This window comes from Rhinopithecus roxellana, chromosome 4 (genome assembly GCF_007565055.1).
Source record: "Rhinopithecus roxellana isolate Shanxi Qingling chromosome 4, ASM756505v1, whole genome shotgun sequence".
Classification (NCBI taxonomy): domain Eukaryota; kingdom Metazoa; phylum Chordata; class Mammalia; order Primates; family Cercopithecidae; genus Rhinopithecus; species Rhinopithecus roxellana.
The window spans coordinates 21297424-21319126 of record NC_044552.1 but is presented as its reverse complement, the minus strand read 5'-3'; the positions used below and the strand labels follow the sequence as shown (position 1 = coordinate 21319126).

The following is a 21703-nucleotide window of genomic DNA, read 5'->3' as shown; positions in this document are numbered from 1 at the left end:
GAATCACTAATCTCATATACCAAAGCCTATTCTCAAGCACTTTTGGAATTATAACCTTAACACAGTAGTCTTGGTGCTTCTTATTTTCTTTCTTGACCAGTAAGGCTGGCCAAATGGAGAGCTTCAGCTTTTTACACATAATTTCCTAAAGTTGAATTTTTTTGGCCTTACTCTTAGGTAGAGGCAGATCCTGATATACTATACTAGCATACGAAAATAGGTCTGTACATTTTTGAGCACCCAAAGTGGTAAGACACATTCTTGAAAACAGCTTAAAAATTTCTGTAGATACCACCACAAATAATCCACACAATACTTCAACAAGCATTTATTAAACGCCTACTATGTGCTCAGCACTATACTAGGCACTCGGGGGTGCAGAGATACAAATGTAAAAGTTATTATTCCTGCCCTCAAGGAGCTTACAATTTAATTTTAGAAATAAATACAAATATGAAACTATAACACAGAGTGCTAGAAAATAATTACAAAGCAACATATTAGTAAGTACATGGACCACAGTATAAACTCAAAAGATAAGTGCTGAGGCAGCACAGAATGAGGGAGGTCACCACATGAGGTGATGTCAATCAGGGAGAGCTAACTCAGAAGATATAAAGACAAACTTTGAAGGGAGTGATGAACATGAGCTGGGACCAAAGAGCAATCTAAGCAAAAAGAATAGCATGAGAAAGGCACAGAGGCAAGAGCTTGTAAGACATCAGTAGAAGGCTGTAGGAAGTTTGAATCTGTTGAATCAAGGTGAATATGCTAGAGAGTAATGAAGGCTGATGAGTATTAAGCATAGAGGTAATGGAGAATTTGGAACACCACTGCTCCATAGGAATTATCTACTGGGTGTCACTTAGTGAAATGAAATTTTACAATAGAGATATTGTAAAAAACAGGTGTTTGAAGAGGATTGCCTTGGAAAAATTATCTACTGGGTGTTACTTAGTGAAAATGAAAATTTTACAATACAGATATTGTAAAAATGGAGTTTGAGGAGGACCACCTTGGAAACTTTATACAAGATGGGGATCCTGGGAGCAATGAAATTGGAAAAAAAAGAATTACAGTAACCTGGGCCTCAGATCTACATGAAAGGCTATAATGGGATGTGAGAAATGGGAGATCAAGCCTCAAGGAGAAAACTAATTAAAAACTAGACTGACAGCAAGTTTTTGGACATGGAGAATGGAGAGCAGAAAAAGATAACTCCAAGGCTGGGGTAAAAATATGAAAGGTGGTGACACTTTTCAGGGCAAAGGAATTAGGCAATGAGGCCTGTTTAAAAAGAAAACGGGGGTTGGAGATATATGGTGATGAATCCTATTTTCAAATATCAAGTTGTACATGGTACCTATGGAAAATTCCAAAAGTCACAAACTGACCCACAGGGTGGGAAAAATGAAGTCATTTGAATACAAATAGTAGGTATAAACAATCAAAATGGATAAATAGGAGTATAGAAAATGAAGTGAATAAAAGACAGACAGGGAGATTATTCTCAGCAGAGAAGAGAAGGGGGAGTGGGTGGAAAGATCAGTTGAAAAAAGAAAGCCAGATATTAGACAAAAAGGTTCCCACAAGCCAAAGGAGGGAGAATTCAACAATATAAAATATAAATTAGATCAAAAAGGACATCAAAAAAAAAAAAAAAAAAAAGGCCTTACTATTCGCCCACTGGTGAGTCTACAAACATTTCACCGGAATGCCAAGTATGAAAGCCAGCAAGAAGTTGTTTTAAGAACAGATTAAAGAAAAAGGGGGGTTGAAAAACGGAAGACATGTTTGAAAAACCATGAATAACAGAGGAGAAATAGAATGGTAGTTAGAAATGGGCAATGAGGTTGAAAGCATTTCACATTTTATGCTGCAGATGAACTTACTATTGTTATCCTAACTGACCATCTGCCTGGCCTGGTACATGGATATTTCATTTCCCTCCACAATTCTACTTTCCCTTTGGCAGTTTAGAGAAAAATTATATTTGAATTTATTATTGCTGTATCCTTCTAGTTACTCTGTTAAATATATTTTGTTTGCACAATTTAGCTTTATGGTACTACAAAGCATCAGCACTTAAAAATGATATAACTATAACCCCAAAGGGCATTTTCAACCAATTTTCCAGTAATTGTAATGTATTTGCACTCTACTGCATATTCTTTTCCCCAGTACCTCTCATGACAAGGGCTACATATTTTTAAACAGCTGACTAGATTACCATGTACATTATACACAGCATAGCATAGTAGTCAGCACAGGCTCTAGCCTAGAATCAAACTGTGTGGGTCAGAATCAGTTTTATCACATACTGGCTGTGTGATATTGGTCAACTCCCTCAACTCTCTAAGCCTTCGTTTCCTCATCTATAAAATGGGGGATAAAATAATACCTATTGATATGGTTTGGCTGTGTCCCCATCCAAATCTCATCTTGAATTGTAGCTCCCACAATTCCCACGTGTCGTGGGTGGGACCAAGTGGGAGATAATTGAATCATGGGGGCAGAACTTTCCTGTGCTGTTCTTGTGATAGTAAGTCTCATGAGATCACACTGTTTTATAAAGAGGAGTTCCCCTGCACAAGTTCTCTCTTTGCCTGCTGCCATCTACGTATAAGACATGATTTGCTCCTCCTTGCCTTCCACCATGAGTGTGAGGCATCCCCAGCCATGCAACTGTGAGTCCATTAAACCTCTTTCCTTTATAAATTACCAGTCTCAGGTATGTTTCTTTATTAGCAGCATGAGAACAGACTAATACACTTATCATGAGCCTGAGAAAGGCGTAACAGGGTTGGGCACACAGTAAGTGCTCAATAAATGTCGGCTATTATTATCTGGAGACTCAGAACCAACAGTAAAGTTAACTGCTCTGTTTGGGAATCAACCACCATATTCTAGCACTGCACATTGCTCCACGGAGAAAAGCTCTGAAACCTAACATGCCTCTCCCAGGGCTATGTTGGATGGCATTAGAGTTATGAAAGAACCACCTCATCATGTCAGTTCCTAAAATGAGCAGCTTAGGATGGGAGGAAAAAGTACTGATGAATAGTTCATTTCAGATAACATAAAGATAGAATCTACAGGATAAAAGGAGCTTAATGAATGCCATTCACAGTTAAGAGCTCAAAATAACACACAGCCTGGTCAATAATATTCTATGCTAAGAGTGGGAACTTGAGACAAAGAATGATTTATAGTGATGTCCTCAAAGAATCCACAGCCTGTTTCTATTGTCTTATACCGTTTGGCTAATTCTATATATGTGCTGTATCAGCTTTGATAATTCTTTCAAGATATAGTCTTTTCTCACACCCAATATAACACTAATTTTTCTAGTCATTATTTTCTCTGAATTTATGCCAGATGCTTAGTAATTCCGAGATTTAAGTAATCTGGCTACACATTACTCTGAATACTGACACATAAAGAGACTTTAGCTAGTACATATGTACACATTTCAGTATGTTGCTCTGGTCTACGGCCATACCACCCTGAATGCACCCAATCTTGTTACTATGTTGCTTTGCTAAAAGGGCTTTTTATTGGAATAGAAGAGAAGCATTCTTCTAAAGTGTATGGCAGGTGTGTGTGTGTATACACACACATGTGTACACACACATGTATTTTCCCTCTGACAATGTACCTATCATATGTAATACCTGCATACAAGGTAGTACTGGCCCCAGGAAGAATCAGTATCTTACAGAGGGTAAGGCACAACTGAAACAGAGAGCGAAGATCTAGATACAACCAGATTTACTTGTTTCTGGTTTCTTAAAATTTCGAACACAAAGAAATTAGGAATGGTAACTTATAAATCAAAAAAAGAAACAAGAGAAGGGAGAATAAAATAAATGGATAATGAAAAGGACTGTTGCAAACCAATATGACAAGTGATGGGTGCCTTCATTCACCAATAGCTCAATGAAATTGATGTAGATACTTCTGATGTTGTTAGTAGTCAAAGTGGGCCATAGGGAGGCAGAGAAGGAATGTTATAGGGAAAGAATTTATGATCCAAAAGGTGGTCCTCTATGAGATAAGATTTTGATTGCTATTTTTGACCCATCAATCATAAAATAATATGATTGTTATTTCTTTTCAAGATAGTCATAGGGTGAAATTATGAAGCTTTCATCAGAACCTATATATATTTTTTTTCTGAATAGGCTTAAGTAATCAATTTTAAGTTTGAAGGTTAATTTTGGAAAGCCCAAAATTAATTCCAACTCTGGTAAATAAGTGGCTACTCAAATGGTAAAACTACAGTGTAAGAGTAATAGAGGGTTTTCTCATATGGTTTATTAAATGGGGATTCTAAGAATGTTCCAAATATTTGGAAGAATACAGTAGTACTATTGGAATAACAGTACTTGGGAATAACAAGTGACAACCCACATTGGATGCATAAGTTCTGGCATGTTACTTTAAACCAGTCTCATTACTTTATATAGTATTCCTTGGTATAATGAAAGCCTCAAAGATGAAATATAGTGCCTGGTGATACCGAGTTTAATAGTACATCTCTGTTGGCAGATTACAGACATGGATTACAGATGGAGTGCACCAGAGTTCAAAAGAATGAAAAACTGTGAGGTAAGATATTAGATTACCACTGTGGATATTAAAGTCACATAAACTAATGGCAAGAAACAGATGGAGAATAACGAGTGAGGTGCTAAGGCCATCTAAAGAGGTGGGTGCAAGGTAATGATAGGAGTGACAGACCATCTAGTCAGGGAGTTTGCACAGGCTGATAAAACCTGAGAAAGCAGTACTGTAATGGGCCAAAAAGGATGAGTATACATTCTTTGTAAGGTTTTTATCTTCCTAAAGCATCTTTGTCTCCTTCTCCTACCTGATGCCATAACTAGGATAGTGCAAACTATTTGTACCACAGTGTACAGTTGGGAGGTAGGAGGAGAGTCAGAAGTCAGCAAAATGTATAACTATCCAAGCTCAAGAGCAGCTGGGCTGAGTCTCTACTCACCTCTTTCTCTGTATTACTCCCATAACCATCACTAATGTGTCCACTTCCTTTGCTGACACAGGTACTGAGACTGGGGGTGGTGAAGGATATGTATAGATGCTCAATGACTCAATGGAGTCAGTGAAGGTGATACATGAAGAAAAATGCTGGAGTGCTGTTAAAAATATAGCATTCTGAGTTTGTATGGGAATACAAATTTCCACTGACTAGAAGGAATATTAGAATAAAAAAAGCACACTTAAGCATAAATACGTTAAGTGTCTGTAAAATTTTCCTAGAAAGCTACATACAAATATAAGTTTCACACAGAAGCTACTTGTGACTCTAAAGCAGCTTCTTAGATCAGATTAGGAATACAAGGGCACCTTCAAGGGAATAAATGGGAGAGGGGGATCACAGGAGATGGGAAGAAGCAGAGGAACTAGGAGTAGCAGCCTCTCTCAAACCTATAGCTACTCACCCAAAAGACAAACTTAAGCGCCTCAAGCCACGACAAGCAACTTGCTCTAATGCTATTTTAAATTTCTAAAGGATACATTAGGTCATCAGGAGCTCCATCAGATACTTTCAAAGACAGTCAAGCTAATCAAACCCCAAGGCACTGGGCCCAAATTACTGAAGAGCTATCCTAATTTTGCCACCACTATAGATTCTGACACTAAAGTTGTGATGACCTTTCTGCCTTTTAGTACACTGAAAGACCTCTCACTAATGTGTGGTTTCTCTAATGCTGAATAATGCTCAAATTGTAACTGAAGTTGTTCCTAAACGCCTATGGATTCAGATTTTTCACCACTGTGGATTCTCTGATGTCGAATGAGACTCGACCTCTGAATAAAGGCTTTCCCACACTCATTACATTGGTAGGGCTTCTCCCCTGTGTGAATTCTCAGGTGTTGAATGAGACCAGTGTTCCCATTGAAAGCTTTCCCACATTCTTTACATTTATAGGGTCTTTCTCCAGTGTGGATTCTCTGATGTTCAATAAGGCCTGACTTCTGACTGAAGGCCCTCCCACACTCATTGCATTTGTAGGGTTTCTCCCCAGTGTGGCTCCTCTGATGACCAATAAGATGTGAGCTCCGCCTGAAGGTTTTCCCACACTCATCACACTCATAGGGCTTCTCCCCCGTGTGGATTCTTTGATGTCCAATGAGGTGTGAGCTATGACTGAAAGCTTTCCCACACTCATTACATTCATAGGGTCTCTCCCCACTGTGGATTCTCTGGTGCAGAATAAGGCCCGCACTCTGACTGAAAGCCTTCCCACACTGATTGCACTGATATGGCTTCTCCCCAGTGTGGATTCTCTGGTGCAGAATCAGGCCTGTGTTCTGACTGAAGGCTTTACCACACTCCTTACAGTGATAGCGTTTTACTTTGTTGTGGATATCCTGATGTGAAAGAAGGGCTGACCTGTAACTGAAGGCTTTACCACACACATTACACTGATAGGGTTTCTCCCCAGTGTGGATTCTCCAGTGGCGAACAAGGCCTGAGCTCTGAGCAAAGCTTTTCCCACATTCATCACATTTATGTCGTCTCTCTTGTGTGGGATTTCCCCGCTGCCTCTCTAATCTGCCCAGAAGGTCTCGGGCTTCTCCATGCTCAAGACCCCCGATAATATCCCCGTTGCATTTTGCAGCTGTCTCTCCATGTGGTTGGATTCCAGTAGATATTACCTGTTTTGATGCTAATTCCCTGTTCTCACTCCTGGTCTCACCACCTGAAATAAAAATGTAATAAATAAACATCAAGCCAATGTCACATCCTATTCTTTATGGTAGGATAAAGGAACTGAAGATAGGGGAAAAGGAAAGTACACATGAACAGCTATAAGTAAACACAAAACTTCTGTCTCCAAAACAGCTTCTTAATAGTGACCTTGCTTAATATGAGTCAACTGGGAAAGAGGTACCATTAAAAAAAAAAGAGTTAATTGGAAGGGGAACTAAAGTCAGGAAAGGATCAACTGAGGTAAGATGAAAGCTGGGGAGTGAGACGAATATGAAACTACTAAAAAAACTAATGAGCAGGACAGAAATGGGAAAATGCCCCAAACAGTCATCAAAAGGGAGGAGATACAATTAATTTATGGGAGAAAAATCTATGTAGGAATCTCATGACAACTTGGAGAAGAAATGTATGAACTCAGAGAGCACCTGTGAGATGTCAATTTCCAACCAGCAAACACGCCAGTACCCTAGTACAAAATATAAGGAAGTTCTGGACAGGAGAACAGAAGTTTCATGTAAGACTTCAAGAAGTCTAAACATTATATCCCTCCGTTGGATCCTGAGCTTAAACTCAACTATGTCTTTCAGAAAGGCTGTAGCTACTATATACATAAACAACAAACAAACAAACAATCTAAAATGACAATAATAACCACAGCTCTCCTTACCCAGGGAGAACACATTTCTGAAATTTTCTGGCCTGTTATCTCTGCTCAGATCCTTCTGTGATGGATCAAGAAGCCACTCCTCTCGAATAAGGGACACGGCCATGTCTTCAATCTTCTCCAAACTCTGAAACAAAACAAGATACCCATTTGAGGACTGTGATTCTTCCACAGCTCAAACCTAGAGCTTGGGAGATCCACCCGTATTGGGAGAAGATTACAACTTGGAAATGTACTATGTAAAGGGATCTGAATAGCCAGGAAGAAGAGGAAAATGCATGAGATCAATTGGGGGAAATTTAGGATCGATCTGTCCCTAGGCAAAAGAATTTTTGGGACAAGTTTTTGGGTAGGTACTGCTACAAACTAGACAGTCTAGATATAGGGCAGATGCCACAAACACTGACAAGCACAGCTATGGGGTTTCAGTGAGAAGGAGCACAACTCACCTGGAACCCTACTGTGAGAAGTGTAGCTGTCATTTCCTGGTCTCCAGAACTTCCTTTCTGGGAAGGAGTAGGACTCTGGGAAGTAGACATGGCTGAGAGGAGAAAGGAGCTATGAATGAGACCAGTCCTGTCCTGTGGTTGTGGGAGTCGGCAGTCACCAATTCCAAATTATTTGTATTTCAGCAGATATACATGTATGCCAAAGATTTTGCACATGAAGTGCTGATATCTTGGTTTCTGGGCCCATATCTATGGTTGCCCCACAAAACATATGCACTCCAATGTCCCTGAAGTCAGACTGAAGTTACACTCAAAAATAGAAAGTATACTGGTTTCCTAACAGGAATCACTTTTCAATTTCTTCTCTACCATCAAAACTACTTCTATCTTTGTGCTTGTATACAGTATTTCCTTAGGTCCTGTTCTCTTGGCAAACCAAGTATTAGAATCAATCAATCTCTATTAATTCATTATCTTTCTGAAATGTCTACTATGGCTTCCAGTATTTGCTTTCTATAGATATCAAACAACTTATTATTAAAATATAGATTACTGTATCTCAGGCAACAAGCTTTAGGACTTTAGACAAGAATTATTAAGAGTGTTTTAATGCTTCTTTAGAAATATTAAAAATTCATATTTATAAACTAAATCACATAAATGAAAAAATATGAAATGCAGGGGAAGATGAGATTGGAACATCTCATTCTGCAATAAAGTAAAAAAAATTCTCAAAAACCGATGGGAAAATGTCAAGAGGATACAAAAGCCAGACTGAAGGGGCCTTCTGTGGCCAAATCTGAGATGATTTAGCAAAATAAAGACAGTGGCTGAGCACAGTGGCTCATGCCTGTAATTCTAGCACTTTGGGAGGCTGAAGTGGGCAGATCACTTGAGGCTAGGAATTCGAGACCAGCCTGGCCAATATAGTGAAACTTCGTCTCCACAACAATTAGCCAGGCATGGTGGCGTGTGCCTGTAATCCCAGCTACTGGGGAGGCTGAGGCATAAGAATCGCTGGAACCTGGGAGGCAGAGGGTCCAGTGAGCTGAGATCACTGTGATCACAGTGAGCCACTGCACTCCAGCCTGGATGACAGTGAGACTCTGTCTCAAAGACAAAACAAAAACAAAATAAAGACAGTAACAGAATATTTATGGAATAAATGAGTCCTATACTGATAAAGAAAAAATAATAAAATTGGGACAAGGGAACACTCTCCTTTACAATAAAGAAATGTAGAAGAAATGACAGAGTTAGAAAACCACTATTTCATAACAATTTCAGTAATCACTAAGTCAGTCAAGAAGCACCAATGAACACTAAAACTAGTGTTTTAGCAACAAAAGTTTAATGAGGACTAAGATATTTAAATACACTCAAGAGTATCTTCCACAAATTATTTATTACTTATTAGTTACAAATTACTTATTAGTTACAAAGGGAAAAACAGTAACTATACAAGAATAACCTTAACCAAGTCATCAAAGATAACACCACCAATAATAGGACAAATTCCTGTTGTACCCTTAAGAAGGAGTACAACATCTCTTGTTAAGATTTAGGTCCTGTATCCTTGGCAGGGTGAGGTGTTCCTGCCAAGTATATATGACCTCAATGTAAACATGATCAAACATCATGCAAATCCAAATTGCAGCCATTCTACAAAATAACACACCTGTACTGTTCAAAAAAAAGAGAGGTTGAGGAACTGTTCCAAATTAAAGGTGACTAAAGAGCCATGACAACTAACCGCAAAGTGTGAATCCGGACTAGACTCTGAACCAGAAAGAACATAATTGGGGCAACTGGTAAAATATGAACTGTGGCCTAGGTTGGTATTGTAGCAATACTACATTTCTTAATTGTGATAAATTTAGGAATGTATTTATTTAAGTTACCTAAGAAATGCTCTTGTCTGAGGATACACATACTGAATATTTCCAAATGAAGTGGCATGACACTACCAGCATAACCTCAAAAACGCCTGTGTTGTAAATGTACTGCGGTAACAGAAATATGTAACTACATAAAAAATAGCCAAATTATTAATTTGTCCATGAGTTTACCACTAGAATGAATAATCTATATTTGAAGCCTAAACATTTAAACACAGACATTGGGAATGGTCTGTAAACAGGATTTTAGTTCCTGGTTCTTCAGGAACGAGATATGTATCCCAAATGGACTTTTTTTTTTTTTTTTTTTGAGACGGGGTCTCGCTCTGTTGCCCAGGCTGGAATGCAGTGGCACGATCTTGGCTCACTGCAAGCTCCGCCTCCTGGGTTCACGCCATTCTCCTGACTCAGCCTCCTGAGTAGCTGAGACTACAGGTGCCCGCTAATTTTTTGTATTTTTTTTTTTTTTAGTAGAGATGGGGTTTCACCATGTTAGCCAGGATGGTCTCGATCTCCTGACCTCGTGATCCGCCCACCTCGGCCTTCCAAAATGCTGGGATTAGAGGCGTGAGCCACCACACCGGCCCCAAATGGACTTTTATTTCTACTTCCTCTCCTTATTATCAATGAAATCTGGCTACTCACCTCTCTCTTGTGACCCTTGGGGCACTGGAGATTTATGCTGGGTTGCTTCAGATTGGAGCTGAGTATTTGGAGGCTCTGGTGCAGATTCTGAATGTACTACCTCCTCCCAGAGTACCCTACGTCCATGTACACGAGCTGAGACCTGGAAACAACAGACAGTTGGATAGTAAGAAATTCCTTTGCGAAATGTAATGAACAATGAAAGAGGACGAAGAACACATCTATAGGGATATATGCTTGGGGAAGGAAGCAGCAGACTCTCCCTTACTCCTTAGGGACAGTAAGGAACACCAATATGTAGATGAGCACAGAAAGAAAGGCATCATTTTTGCTTAGTACTAAAGGAAAAGATTTCTGCTGATGCCTTCCCTGCTACACAGAACACCAGTATTTTGTGCTCCTAAGGCAGAGGAAGGAGGAAAATAACAAACTTAAAGCAGTGCTATGCAGTAGAAAAATCTTTTAATAAGGAACTAGAAAGCCTGATTTCTGGTCTCAAATTTACCTTTAATTATTTGAGTGTCCCTGAAAAAGTAACGTTTAAGCTTCCTATGCATCAAGTTCCCATCTGGCAAATAAGAACAACACAGTTGTAGGGACGTTATGACGACAAAAAAAAAAAAAAAAAAAAAAAGGATTTATATCCTTTACAAACATAAAAAGAATTCTACAAGTACGAGTCATACTACACTAAAACTATTTTCATCTTTATCCAACAGAAACTGATGCTAAGCATCTGCTCTCCCACTGTGATGCCTATGTCCCTCTACCAAGCTTCCAGGACTCCCACAGTCACAGCATGCACACCTCCTTCTACTTACTGGTCGTCCTAGTATATCAATCTGCCTTTCCAAATCCTCTAATAGGGTCACCACCTCCTCTCCGTTCTCTAGCTGATGTTCCTTAACCAGAGTCTGGAGTTCCTCAGGTAGGATGGTCAAGAACTGCTCCAGCACCAGCAGCTCCAGGATCTGCTTCCTTGGTGTTCAAATCTGGCCTCAGCCACTGATGGCAAAGTGCCCGTAGCTGGATCAGAGCTTCTCGGGGTCCTAGTGTCTCCTGGTAGCATAACTGCCTGAAGCGCAGGCGGAACAGTTCTTGGCCAGGAGGGTTATTCTCATGCAGACTAGATTCCTGGTCCCAACCATGATCCTCCTCTACCTTGACGATTACAAGATCCTCTTCAGGAGTCTGGTCTGGTGGGGATGGGGCTGACGGCTTTCTTGATTCTTCAGCCATTAGAGCCTGAAAAGTTCAGTAGGCTCGTTTCCACTATCCTCTTTATCTTCTTAAGAGAAGACTCTTCTGAGGGCCTCTTTCTAAGGGTACTTCTTCATGAAGAAAATATGATAGTGTTAAGGCAAGTCAAAAGTCACTGTAACTTACTATGGTATCTTAACAAGTTCCTTATCATGACATGGACTTCACGGTTCAGCCAACTAAGTGATCCTCCCCACTGTTCCAGAAATAACTTCTTACTTCCTTAACTTTCTGCCATGCCAGTCATGCCAAACCCATCCATAGAAAAACCCCTTTCTTCTGCTTTCATCACCATGTTTGGGGATGTGGAACATGGCTAAGCAAAGTCAGGAAACTATGTAGACTGGGTCTAGTTGAAATTCAGTGTTCAATCTCAGCTAGCCTTCAGGGCTGCTCCTTTAACCCCTTTTAGCGTTTGTTACACCAGCTGTACTAACCTGGTTCTACACACTTCAGCTCTCAACCTTTCCCTTACTAATTTCCATGTAATCTAATTCAAGGTATTGTCAAAAACTTTCCTAACACTTTGCTCTTCTCCACCCAACATTCCTTATCCTACCTGTGCCCCCCATCTTTCCTCCTATCTCAAGGTTAATTTCCTCTACTATGGACGTGACCTCCAACTCAAAAACTCTCTATGGAGCACTCCAAGGAACCGGGATGCCCTATTGACACCTACAATCCAAAAGTCTACTCCTACACTAAAAAGGCTACATACTATATGATTTTATTGATGTGAGATTCTGGAGGGAAATCTCACATAAAATCATATAGTATGTAGCCTTTTGAGTCTGGCATCTTTTACATAGCATAATACATTTGTTTTTAATCAATGATGCATCAGCAGTTTGTTCCTTACGTGGATGAATGTTTAAATGTTTATGCATTTCCCAGTTGAGCAATATCTGAGTTGTTTTGTTATCACTGAATAAAGCCACTATGAACATCTGCATGAGTTCTGGTGTGAGTGTAGTTTTCATTTTATTTGGGCAAATATTCAGAGGTAAACTTGCTGTGTCATAAAACACATATATGTATAACTTTATAAGAAACTGCGAAACTGTTTTCCAGAGCACTTTGCATTCCACTACCTGTATATGAGAACCGCAGTTGCTCACCAATCTGACCAGCTCTTGATATTGTTTTTGTTTTAAATTTTAAATATGCTAATAGGTGTATGTGTAGTGGCAACTCATTATGGTTTTAACATCTCGTATGATTTTAGTATGCATTTCTCTACCAATAATGTTGAGCATCTTTTTCTATGCTTACTTAACATCTGTATATCTTCTTTAGTGAAGTATTTGTTCAAAACTTTTACCTATTTTTTAATTTAGTTATTTTAAAATTAGGTTTTAAGCGTTCCTTATATACTCTGGACACAAGTCCTTTATGAGATATGTAATTTGCAAGTATTCACTCTTTTTCATTCTTTTCACAGGGTCTTTTGAAGAAAAAAAGTTCATTTTTTTTTAGTGACTGTGCTTTTTGTGTCATATCTAAGAAATCTTTGCTTAATCCAAGGTCACAAATATTTTCTCCTGTTTTTTACTAAAAGTTTTATAATTTTAAGTTTTACATTTAGGCCTATGATCCATTTTGAGTTAATTTTTGTATAGAATTTGAGGTATGCATGGAGGTTCATTTTAAGGATTCTCCTTTACGTACTCAACTCTCTTTGTATATTTGTCAAATATCAGCTCACTATATGTATGTATATATAAGGGTCTATTTCTGGAATCTCTATTTTGTTCTTTGACCTATACATCTATTCTTTCACCAATACAGAATAGTCTTGTGTGACTTTTAAAATCTTGAAACCAAGTAGGTGTGAGTCTTGCAACTTTGTTGTTCATTTTCAAAGTTATTTTCACTTTTCTAGTTCTGTTGTCTTTTGATACACATTTTAGAATCAGTGTATTAATTTCTACAAAAATTCTTGAATTGGATTTGTACTGAATCCATAGCTCACTTTAGGGACAACTGATATCTCAACAATACTGAGTTTTCCATTCCATGAATACAATATGTCTCTCCGTTGAAGTCTTCTTTCATCAGTACTGACACTACCTTCTTAAAGGACAAGATAAAATACTGTTGCCTTTAAAATCCTTTCCTGGTGTCTCCAATTCTAAATTATTTTCCTCTCATTCTATACCTCTGTTACTTAAACGTGTATTGCTTTAATGTGACTTTTCCCATAACTGTATATTTATTAGTTCTAAAGGAATTCTGACTTTGTAACTTAATTGTATTTTCCCCATGGGCAAAGGTCCGTATCTTTATCTTATTGATAGAATCGAAGAATATTAGCTGTATTTACAATAGCAAACACAGAACATGTTTATATTTCTTGTAAGAGTGAGGTTTAAAAACAAGACCTGACGTCCAAAAAAAGTTCAATTTCATGATCTTATTTCTTTGTGAAATATGTCTATGGTTTCCATCTTTGGTATAGACATTATCTCTTGCCTAGAATTGCAATGGTAACTTTGGTTATGCTTTTTTCCCATTCATGTTCTACAGTATTGCCTACTGTGGGTTGAAATATGTCCCCCAAAAAGATATGCTGATTTCCTAACCTCTAGTACCTGTTGATGTAATCTTATTTGGAAAAAGGGGCTTTGCAGATGTAATCAAGTTAAGATGAAGTTATACTGGAATGGGTAGGACATTAAGCCAATAAGACTGGCACACTTTTAAAAGGAGAAAAGACAGAGAGACTCTCAGAAAGGAGAAGGTCATGTGAAGACACAGACACACAGATGAATGACAGCTAAGTGACTACAGAAGCAGAGATGGAGTTATGCAGCGCAAGCCAAAGTTTGTCAATGACAAGAAGCTAGAAGAGCATGGCTCTGGCAACACCCTGATTTTGGACATCTAGCCTCCCTAACTATGAAACAGTAAGTGTCTATTGTATTAAACTACCAGGTTTATGATACTTTTTTTTTTTACAGTAGCCCTATACTGCCAGAGAGATTTTTTAAAAATATGTAATATGACTCACCTTCTGAAAATATTTCAATAGGAACCAAATTCTTTAGCATGGTATGCAAGGCCCTTTATGAATGTAAACCTGGCTGGTTTTATCTACTTTAAACTCACATAAAGCCTTTTTGGGCTGTGGCTTTCTCATACTTCCATTCTACTACAGAGTTCTTTACTCTAGCTCAGTGGTTCAAAACTGATGGCAATATTGTCCTTACTCCCATCCCAGAGACCTCTGGTAATGTCTGTAAATATTTTTGTTGTCACAACTTGGGGGGAAGGGGTGCTACTATTATCTCATACATAGAGGCCAGGGATCCTACAATGCTCAACACAGCCCCCACCACAAAGAATTATTTGGCCCAAAGTGTCAACGCCAAGGTTGATAAATCTTGGTTTAGCTAAAACCATTCAACTTTTTTTCTTTCTTGAGACAGAGTCTCACTCTGCAGCCCAGCCTGGAGTGCAGTAGCGCAATCTCAGCTCACTGAAAGCTCTGTCTCCTGTGTTCACGCCATTCTCCTGCCTCAACCTCCCAAGTAGCTGGGACTACAGGCTCCTGCCACCACGCCTGGATAATTTTTTGTATTTTTAGTAGAGATGGGGTTTCACCGTGTTAGCCAGGATGGTCCTGATCTCCTAACCTCGTGATCCGCCCACCTCAGCCTCCCAAAGTGCTGGGATTACAGGTGTGAGCCACTGCGCCTGGCCTAAAACCATTCAACTCTTAACTATAATTTATCTATTACCTTTTTCATGAGTTCTTCTCTGTCATCCCCCTGCCATTTGTCATTCCTACCAAAGCATTTTTTACATGGTCCAAATTTAGGACTTATCACATTGTGAGAATGTGGCCATAGCCTTATTGCAAATGTTTATTGACAGAGGTGATCATTAGCTTTGTATTTCAGGAAACACTGTAGAGAATGAAGAAGAGCGTAAGTAAAGGTAGCATACCCAAAACCAGTTGTCATAAGATGCTAACATCAAGATAAAACTAGAGATCTATAGTCCTACAAAGAAGAGACAGGTACTTAGGAAAAAAATCAGATTACTGTACATATAGTTCCCTATACGGATCATCAAGGCAGTGCTTATCTTTCTAGTTTTTGGAGCTGTGGCCGGGGGTGGGGGTGGGGGTTGGTTTATAGAGGTTATAGACTCTTCAACCTAAAGAAAACACAGAACTTCTTTCCAGCAAAATGTCCACAGATACAAAATTGTACATTCAATTTCAGCAGGGTTCACAGACTCAAAGCCCATCTAAGTATGACAGAAAGGTTAAAAACAAACAAATCCTACATAGAGAGTATGTACAGAAAAGGAAGTGAATTTGAAAAGTATTTTTAAAGTTAGACAAGGCCAGGAACAACCGAGTGGAGAGTAAACTACAGATCAGAAGAACCAAGGAGCAAAAGATATGGTTAAATATATCAATTAACATCAGGGGTATAGTTCACTGATTATGACTTTACAGGAAAGTGGAGGAATTTGCTAGAATAGTGAGATCTGGGGGAAGAGTGAATTTAAGGAAGATGCTGAGATTTTGTTGAGAAAGGGCAATCAATTTGGTTTGAACAAATTACCTATTTGTTTTTGTTTGAATAAATTATAATTTTAAGATAATTTATTTTAAAATGGTCTTAGCTCATTTTAAAATAATTTAATTTTTCAAATCAAAACAAACTCTTAAATTTCCTTAAAATAGCTACTTATGGGTTAATGTTAAAAAACTTAAAGGTGATTACATGGGACATAAATTCTAACTGTTTAGAATGTGATGTTATATAGTGATAGTCTTGCCATGTTTTCTTGTAAATTTCCTTAAAGCCAAGGTTCATTTTTAACTACTGAACAAATGGCCATCTATTACTGAACAATCCTCATCCATAATGGCTATAAAATAATAATAATAATTATTATTATCATTATTATTATTATTTAGGGACAGGGTCTCACTATGTTGCTCAGGCTTGAGTGCAGTGTCTATTCACAGATGCAATCCCACTATTTACCAGTACAGGAGGCTATAAAATATTTTAATGTGAAGTATGCAGCATTCAAGAACTTTATATTATTGTTGATGCGGTATTAAAAAGTCTCAATAGTATACTGATGAAAACCAGCTATTATCAGGTTTGTTCATTTTTTATACCAAATCGGCCAACAGGTCTCGCCCATTGCCCATCTTGATTATTCTATTTAGTGGCTAATTTTCCATATTTTTAAGTCTCTTACCTCTCTAATCAGCTAGTTTTTGAGAATTACAACCTATAAATAACTCAGTAAAAAATTACTCCACTATGTACTTTCCTCTCAGTTTTGTGCGTACATGTCTGTATTAAGTTGGTGAGCACTGTGTGGATACAGACTGATTTTTAGTCTCCTTAAATAACACCTAGTCAAGTTTACATGAGTTGAATATGCCATCTTTAAAGCCTCCTCTGAATTTTAAATGCTGTAATCCTGTGAGATACTGAAGGCACAACTCAATTTTAACAGCATTAATTTTTCAATAGTTGTAGAAGGAATGTATTCTTCCTTCAGACTAAGTCTAATTTGAGAAATGTTTGGGAACTGAAAACAAAACAAAAAAGACATTTTCCAGGATTTAAAATCCAAGAAAAAGTAGGTGAAGCAAATATTATGCTTTGTTATCTCAAATTGCATTAGCTGAAAGTTTTAATTAACATCACATTTTACATTTAACCACAACAGAAATTCAAACATGTATGTATTTGCTAAAACAATGACTGTACGTAAATATACTCAACGGAACTAACAAACAACAGAAATATGTTTTTAAAGGTGGTGGTGGCAGTCAAAGTAGCCTGACAAAAATTATTCATGACTAACCAGAGTTTTGGAAATGAGGACCTCCCAGAGTTTCTCGTTGGCTAACTTCAGTTTGCTTTAACAAATGAAATAGGCATTCTGATAACGCTGAATTCTGAATTACCTTGAAATTAAAAAACAAACAAACTTTCGTACAATTATCTAGTCAACACACCACCAATTTCTGAAAACACTAAAGAAAGCAGAGTAACAGCAAAAATCGGTTTCCATGGAAAACTGGGGCTTCCAAAAGCAAAATATGTCTTTTTTAAAAACTGAGAATTTTGTTGTGCCCGAAACGCAAAATAGCGCTAAGTGAAAACAATTCAGACCCTAGAAATAGTTGGATAAAAAAACATGGGGGGGGGGGTCAGTTCCCCATTTTAAGATAAACACGATCGACTACAAAATCATACCACAAAACGATTATCTATAAAGAAAGCTTCATAAAAGGTTCCCTCGCAAAAAGTTCGAGGGCAATGCGAGGGGACGTACTCTGCCTACACCAGTAACTAAGGCGTCGGAATCGGTCCGCGGCAACGACCACCGCACAGGCCCCTATGCGGACCCCTCAGGCCAGTCCTCAGCTGCGGCCTGGACCAGCCACAAAGCACCCACTTTCCTCCGACCCAGAGCCCGACCGTACTCACTGTGAGTTGCAGAGGCGCCCCGGCGTGGGGAAGGTACGCTGCAACGGATAAACACACCCGGAGAAAGGTCGGGAAGTATAGGGGATGAAAACTATACTCCTGACTAGGCCCCTCCGGCCACTAACTTCCAAATCTGAGGAGGCACAACACCGGCCAGCACGCATCTTGCCCCAAAGACACTTCCGGAAGCTCTCTAGGAGTCCTGGAGGTCTAAAAGCTCTATGGTCTGCCGACTGAGGGTACCAGAGTACCACGCCCCTCACCTGCTGTGTGCTGTGCCTCGGGTTCGTCCGCGTGCCTCAGGCTTGCTCCGTCGCTGGGGCAGTGAACGTGCTGGGGAATAACGGACCTTTGTGTCCCCTCCGCCTTGTGTGCCCGTGCAGCTCCGCGCGTTCGCTGACAATAGTAACGGTCCCCTGGGGGTAGATATCCGACGTGGGGAGGCTGGAGCTGTGTACAGGAGGCTAGGAAAGTGTTGGAGGAGGGAGCACTTCATGGTTCCTTAGGATTCCAACTGGGCTAGCGTTTGGCCCCGTTACATACCCTGTACTTTACTGTTCTCGATTCATAAATATATCCAGTCCTCCCACATAGAGTACAAACGTCATGAGGAATTCCTGCTAATCACAGTTCATAGTTTTATGAAATCCCTATGGCATGGCACTTAGGAATAGCATACTTTATTAAGTATTCAAAAAATCGTAATTAAATATATATTCTTTTTGGATCTTTACATATTTCCCACTTTCCTATCTTAATGAATTTCAATCGCTTACAACATCTGCTTTGCTGCTTAGCTGTTCTAATGCTAAACCTATGATTTAAGCTTGGGGAGTAGACCCTAGTTTTAATACCACAAAATTTGGGGAACAAATCTATGTTCATTCTTTTTTTGCTAGTCTTTTTTTTTTTTTTTTTTTTTTGAGACAGGGGCTGTATTGCAGAGTGTGGTGGTGTGATCATAGCTCACGGCAGCCTCAACCTTCTGGGCTCAAGCAATCTTCCCACCTAAGTCCCCCAAGTAGCTGGGACTACAATTGTGCACCAACTTCGCTTTTTAAAAAAATTTTTTGTAGAAACGGGGTGGGCGGGGGGGCCTCACTATGTGCCCAGGCTGGTTTTGAACTCCTGGGCTCAAGTGATCCTCCTGCCTCAGTCTTCCAAAGTCCTGGGATTACAGGCATGAGCCACCACCCTGGCCCTATGTGATGAACAGACCTGTTGCATTACAGCTTTTTAACTTTTGAGACTAATAGGATTTCAGGGGTGGAGGTTGTGGCAAGTGTTATTTTTTGTTGTTTAGGTCTCATGTATTTATTTCCTTCAGCGCGTTTCCCAACCACCTATTTATTGAGTTCTCAGGGCTCCTCCAATTTTCACCTTAATTTCCCTCTTTATCTGCTCCTGCTTTGCTGGTAGCTACCACCACCGTTTCTATCCCTTCCCAATTACTAACTCCCCAATATTTTGTGTACTGACAAAGTTGTTTTGATTTAAGGGTTTTGTCATCTAATTATCACATGAAAACAAGTAAATAATAGTAAACACTAGGAAGCTACAGTGCTTCTGGACTCCTTCAAATTACTTATTTTTGCTTTTTTATTTCACAGCTGTTGCTTTCCACCTGGGATGGTAACTGGAAGTAACTGGTGACAGACTAGAACTCTACTTTCAGTTTCTTTTTTTACATTTAAAAAATAACTTTTTTGGCTGAGCAAGGTGGCTCATGACTGTAATCCCAGCACTTTGGGAAGCTGCGGGAGGATCACCTGAGCTCAGGAGTTTGAGATCAGCCTGGCCAACATGGCAAAACCCCATCTTGGCAAAAAATACAAAAATTAGCTGGGCATGGTGGTGGGCTCCTGTAGTCCCAGCTACCCCAGAGGCTGGGACAGGGGAATCACATGAGCCTGGGAGGCAGAGGCTGCAGTGAGCTGAGATCCTGCCATTGCACTCCAACCTGGTCAGTGGAGCAAGACTCTGTCTCATCTTAAATAAACAAACAAATAATTTTTAAGTCTGAAGTTGTGCACATATGTAGTTGTACAAATTCAATGTGCACACAACTATGACTGCACATACTATGTATAAAATTGTGTACACATAGGAAGTAAAATAGCATCATGCTATAGGCAGTTTTCTCAAACTGGACACAGACACTGATTATAACAGATAAAATTGATAAATTTGACTTCAAAATTTTAAATTTAAATTCTCATCAGAATTTAAATCTTCTCAAAAAAAGCACCATTAAGAAAGTGAAGAAAAAGCTATACACTGGAAAATATTTGTAATACATCTATCTGACAAAGAACTATCCAGAATATATAAAGAACTCTCACAATTAAATGAATAAGATAATTCAACACAAATAGGCAAAATATTTGAACACTTTGTTTACAAAAGATAAAAGAATGGCCAGTATGCACACTAAAAAGTAATAATTGTTCATCAGGGAAATGCAAAGTTAAAACCACAATGAGTTACCACCACATATCCATTAGAATGGTTGATAATATCACCAATTTCTAAGTTATCCAGGCTTGAGAGGCTTCCTTAGCTTACTCAATGAAATATGGAGATAAAGGAGAAATTATCAGCACCAGATTTCTCCTTTGAAATGTTACTTTTCTCCATTAATGTAACCACCATCCTCAGTTCTAATTACTTCATACCTATGTGACTGCAACAGCCTTGAGATAGTCTTCCTATCCAAGACGTGGTCCTTAAATATCATTATCATTCTTCCAATCACTAACCCTGAGTGGTTCCTTATCTCTAAGTAAAATTTAAACTTCTCTGCTTGCCTTTTATTTTTTGTATTTTTAAAAATAAATGAAACATGATACAAATTAATATTATATAAAATTATTAAAAGCTGGTATCTCTACCCTCAAATGGTATTTACCTAGAATGTTGGGAGATAATTCTTTAATGGTCTCTCAAATTACTCCTAGTCTTATGGTAGATTTTTCTTTCAGGTTAGCTTTTCAAGGATATTTGTATCTCCTTTTAGAGCACAGTTGTTTCCTGACCAGAATAAAGATAATGGCTCATTCTGGGGCAAGGCTAAGCAAAGGATGGGCTTCCTACGCTTGGCATTCCTCTGTTAGGTTGTAAACCCACTGTTCCATCCTAACAGAGGAATGCCAAGCTTAGGCCACTCTGTGGGCTTTGGGAACATAAGCTTTGGGAACAAGGGAATATAAAGCTTATGTTGCCTGTGTTATTAAGTAATAACGTCTTATGTCTCTGACACGAGTCCAGTGTCTTCTGTTAGTATCCATAAAACTGTGGCAAGTTAAATTGTTAGCTTGCAAAGTAGGGTAAAAGTTTCACAATTTTCGACATGGGGTAATCACTGTTAAGTTTGGAGTGCATCCTTTTCCTGTACAAATACCCCACAAATTACATCTATATACACAAAATTTTTCAACAAAAATGGAATATATATTGTTCTGACATTCCTTTTGTCACTGATCATTTATCATTTTAACGGTTGAAAGGTATTCCTCAATAGCATATGTCATATGCAATTCTTCCCCCATTGATAGACATTGATAAACAAG

At 38.8% G+C, this 21703-nt stretch overlaps 1 protein-coding gene across 1 annotated transcript; it reads right to left on the bottom strand.

Annotated features, from left to right (window-relative positions):
• Positions 1-301: 301 nt before the first annotated feature.
• LOC104671077 (zinc finger protein with KRAB and SCAN domains 8) lies at positions 302-18321 on the bottom strand. Its single transcript, XM_010374488.2, is given in 7 exon segments — positions 302-6731; positions 7410-7533; positions 7856-7947; positions 10399-10540; positions 11220-11372; positions 11374-11729; positions 18135-18321. Coding segments are annotated over 6 exon segments (1737 nt in total). The 5' UTR covers positions 11638-11729; positions 18135-18321; the 3' UTR covers positions 302-5769.
• Positions 18322-21703: the final 3382 nt, after the last annotated feature.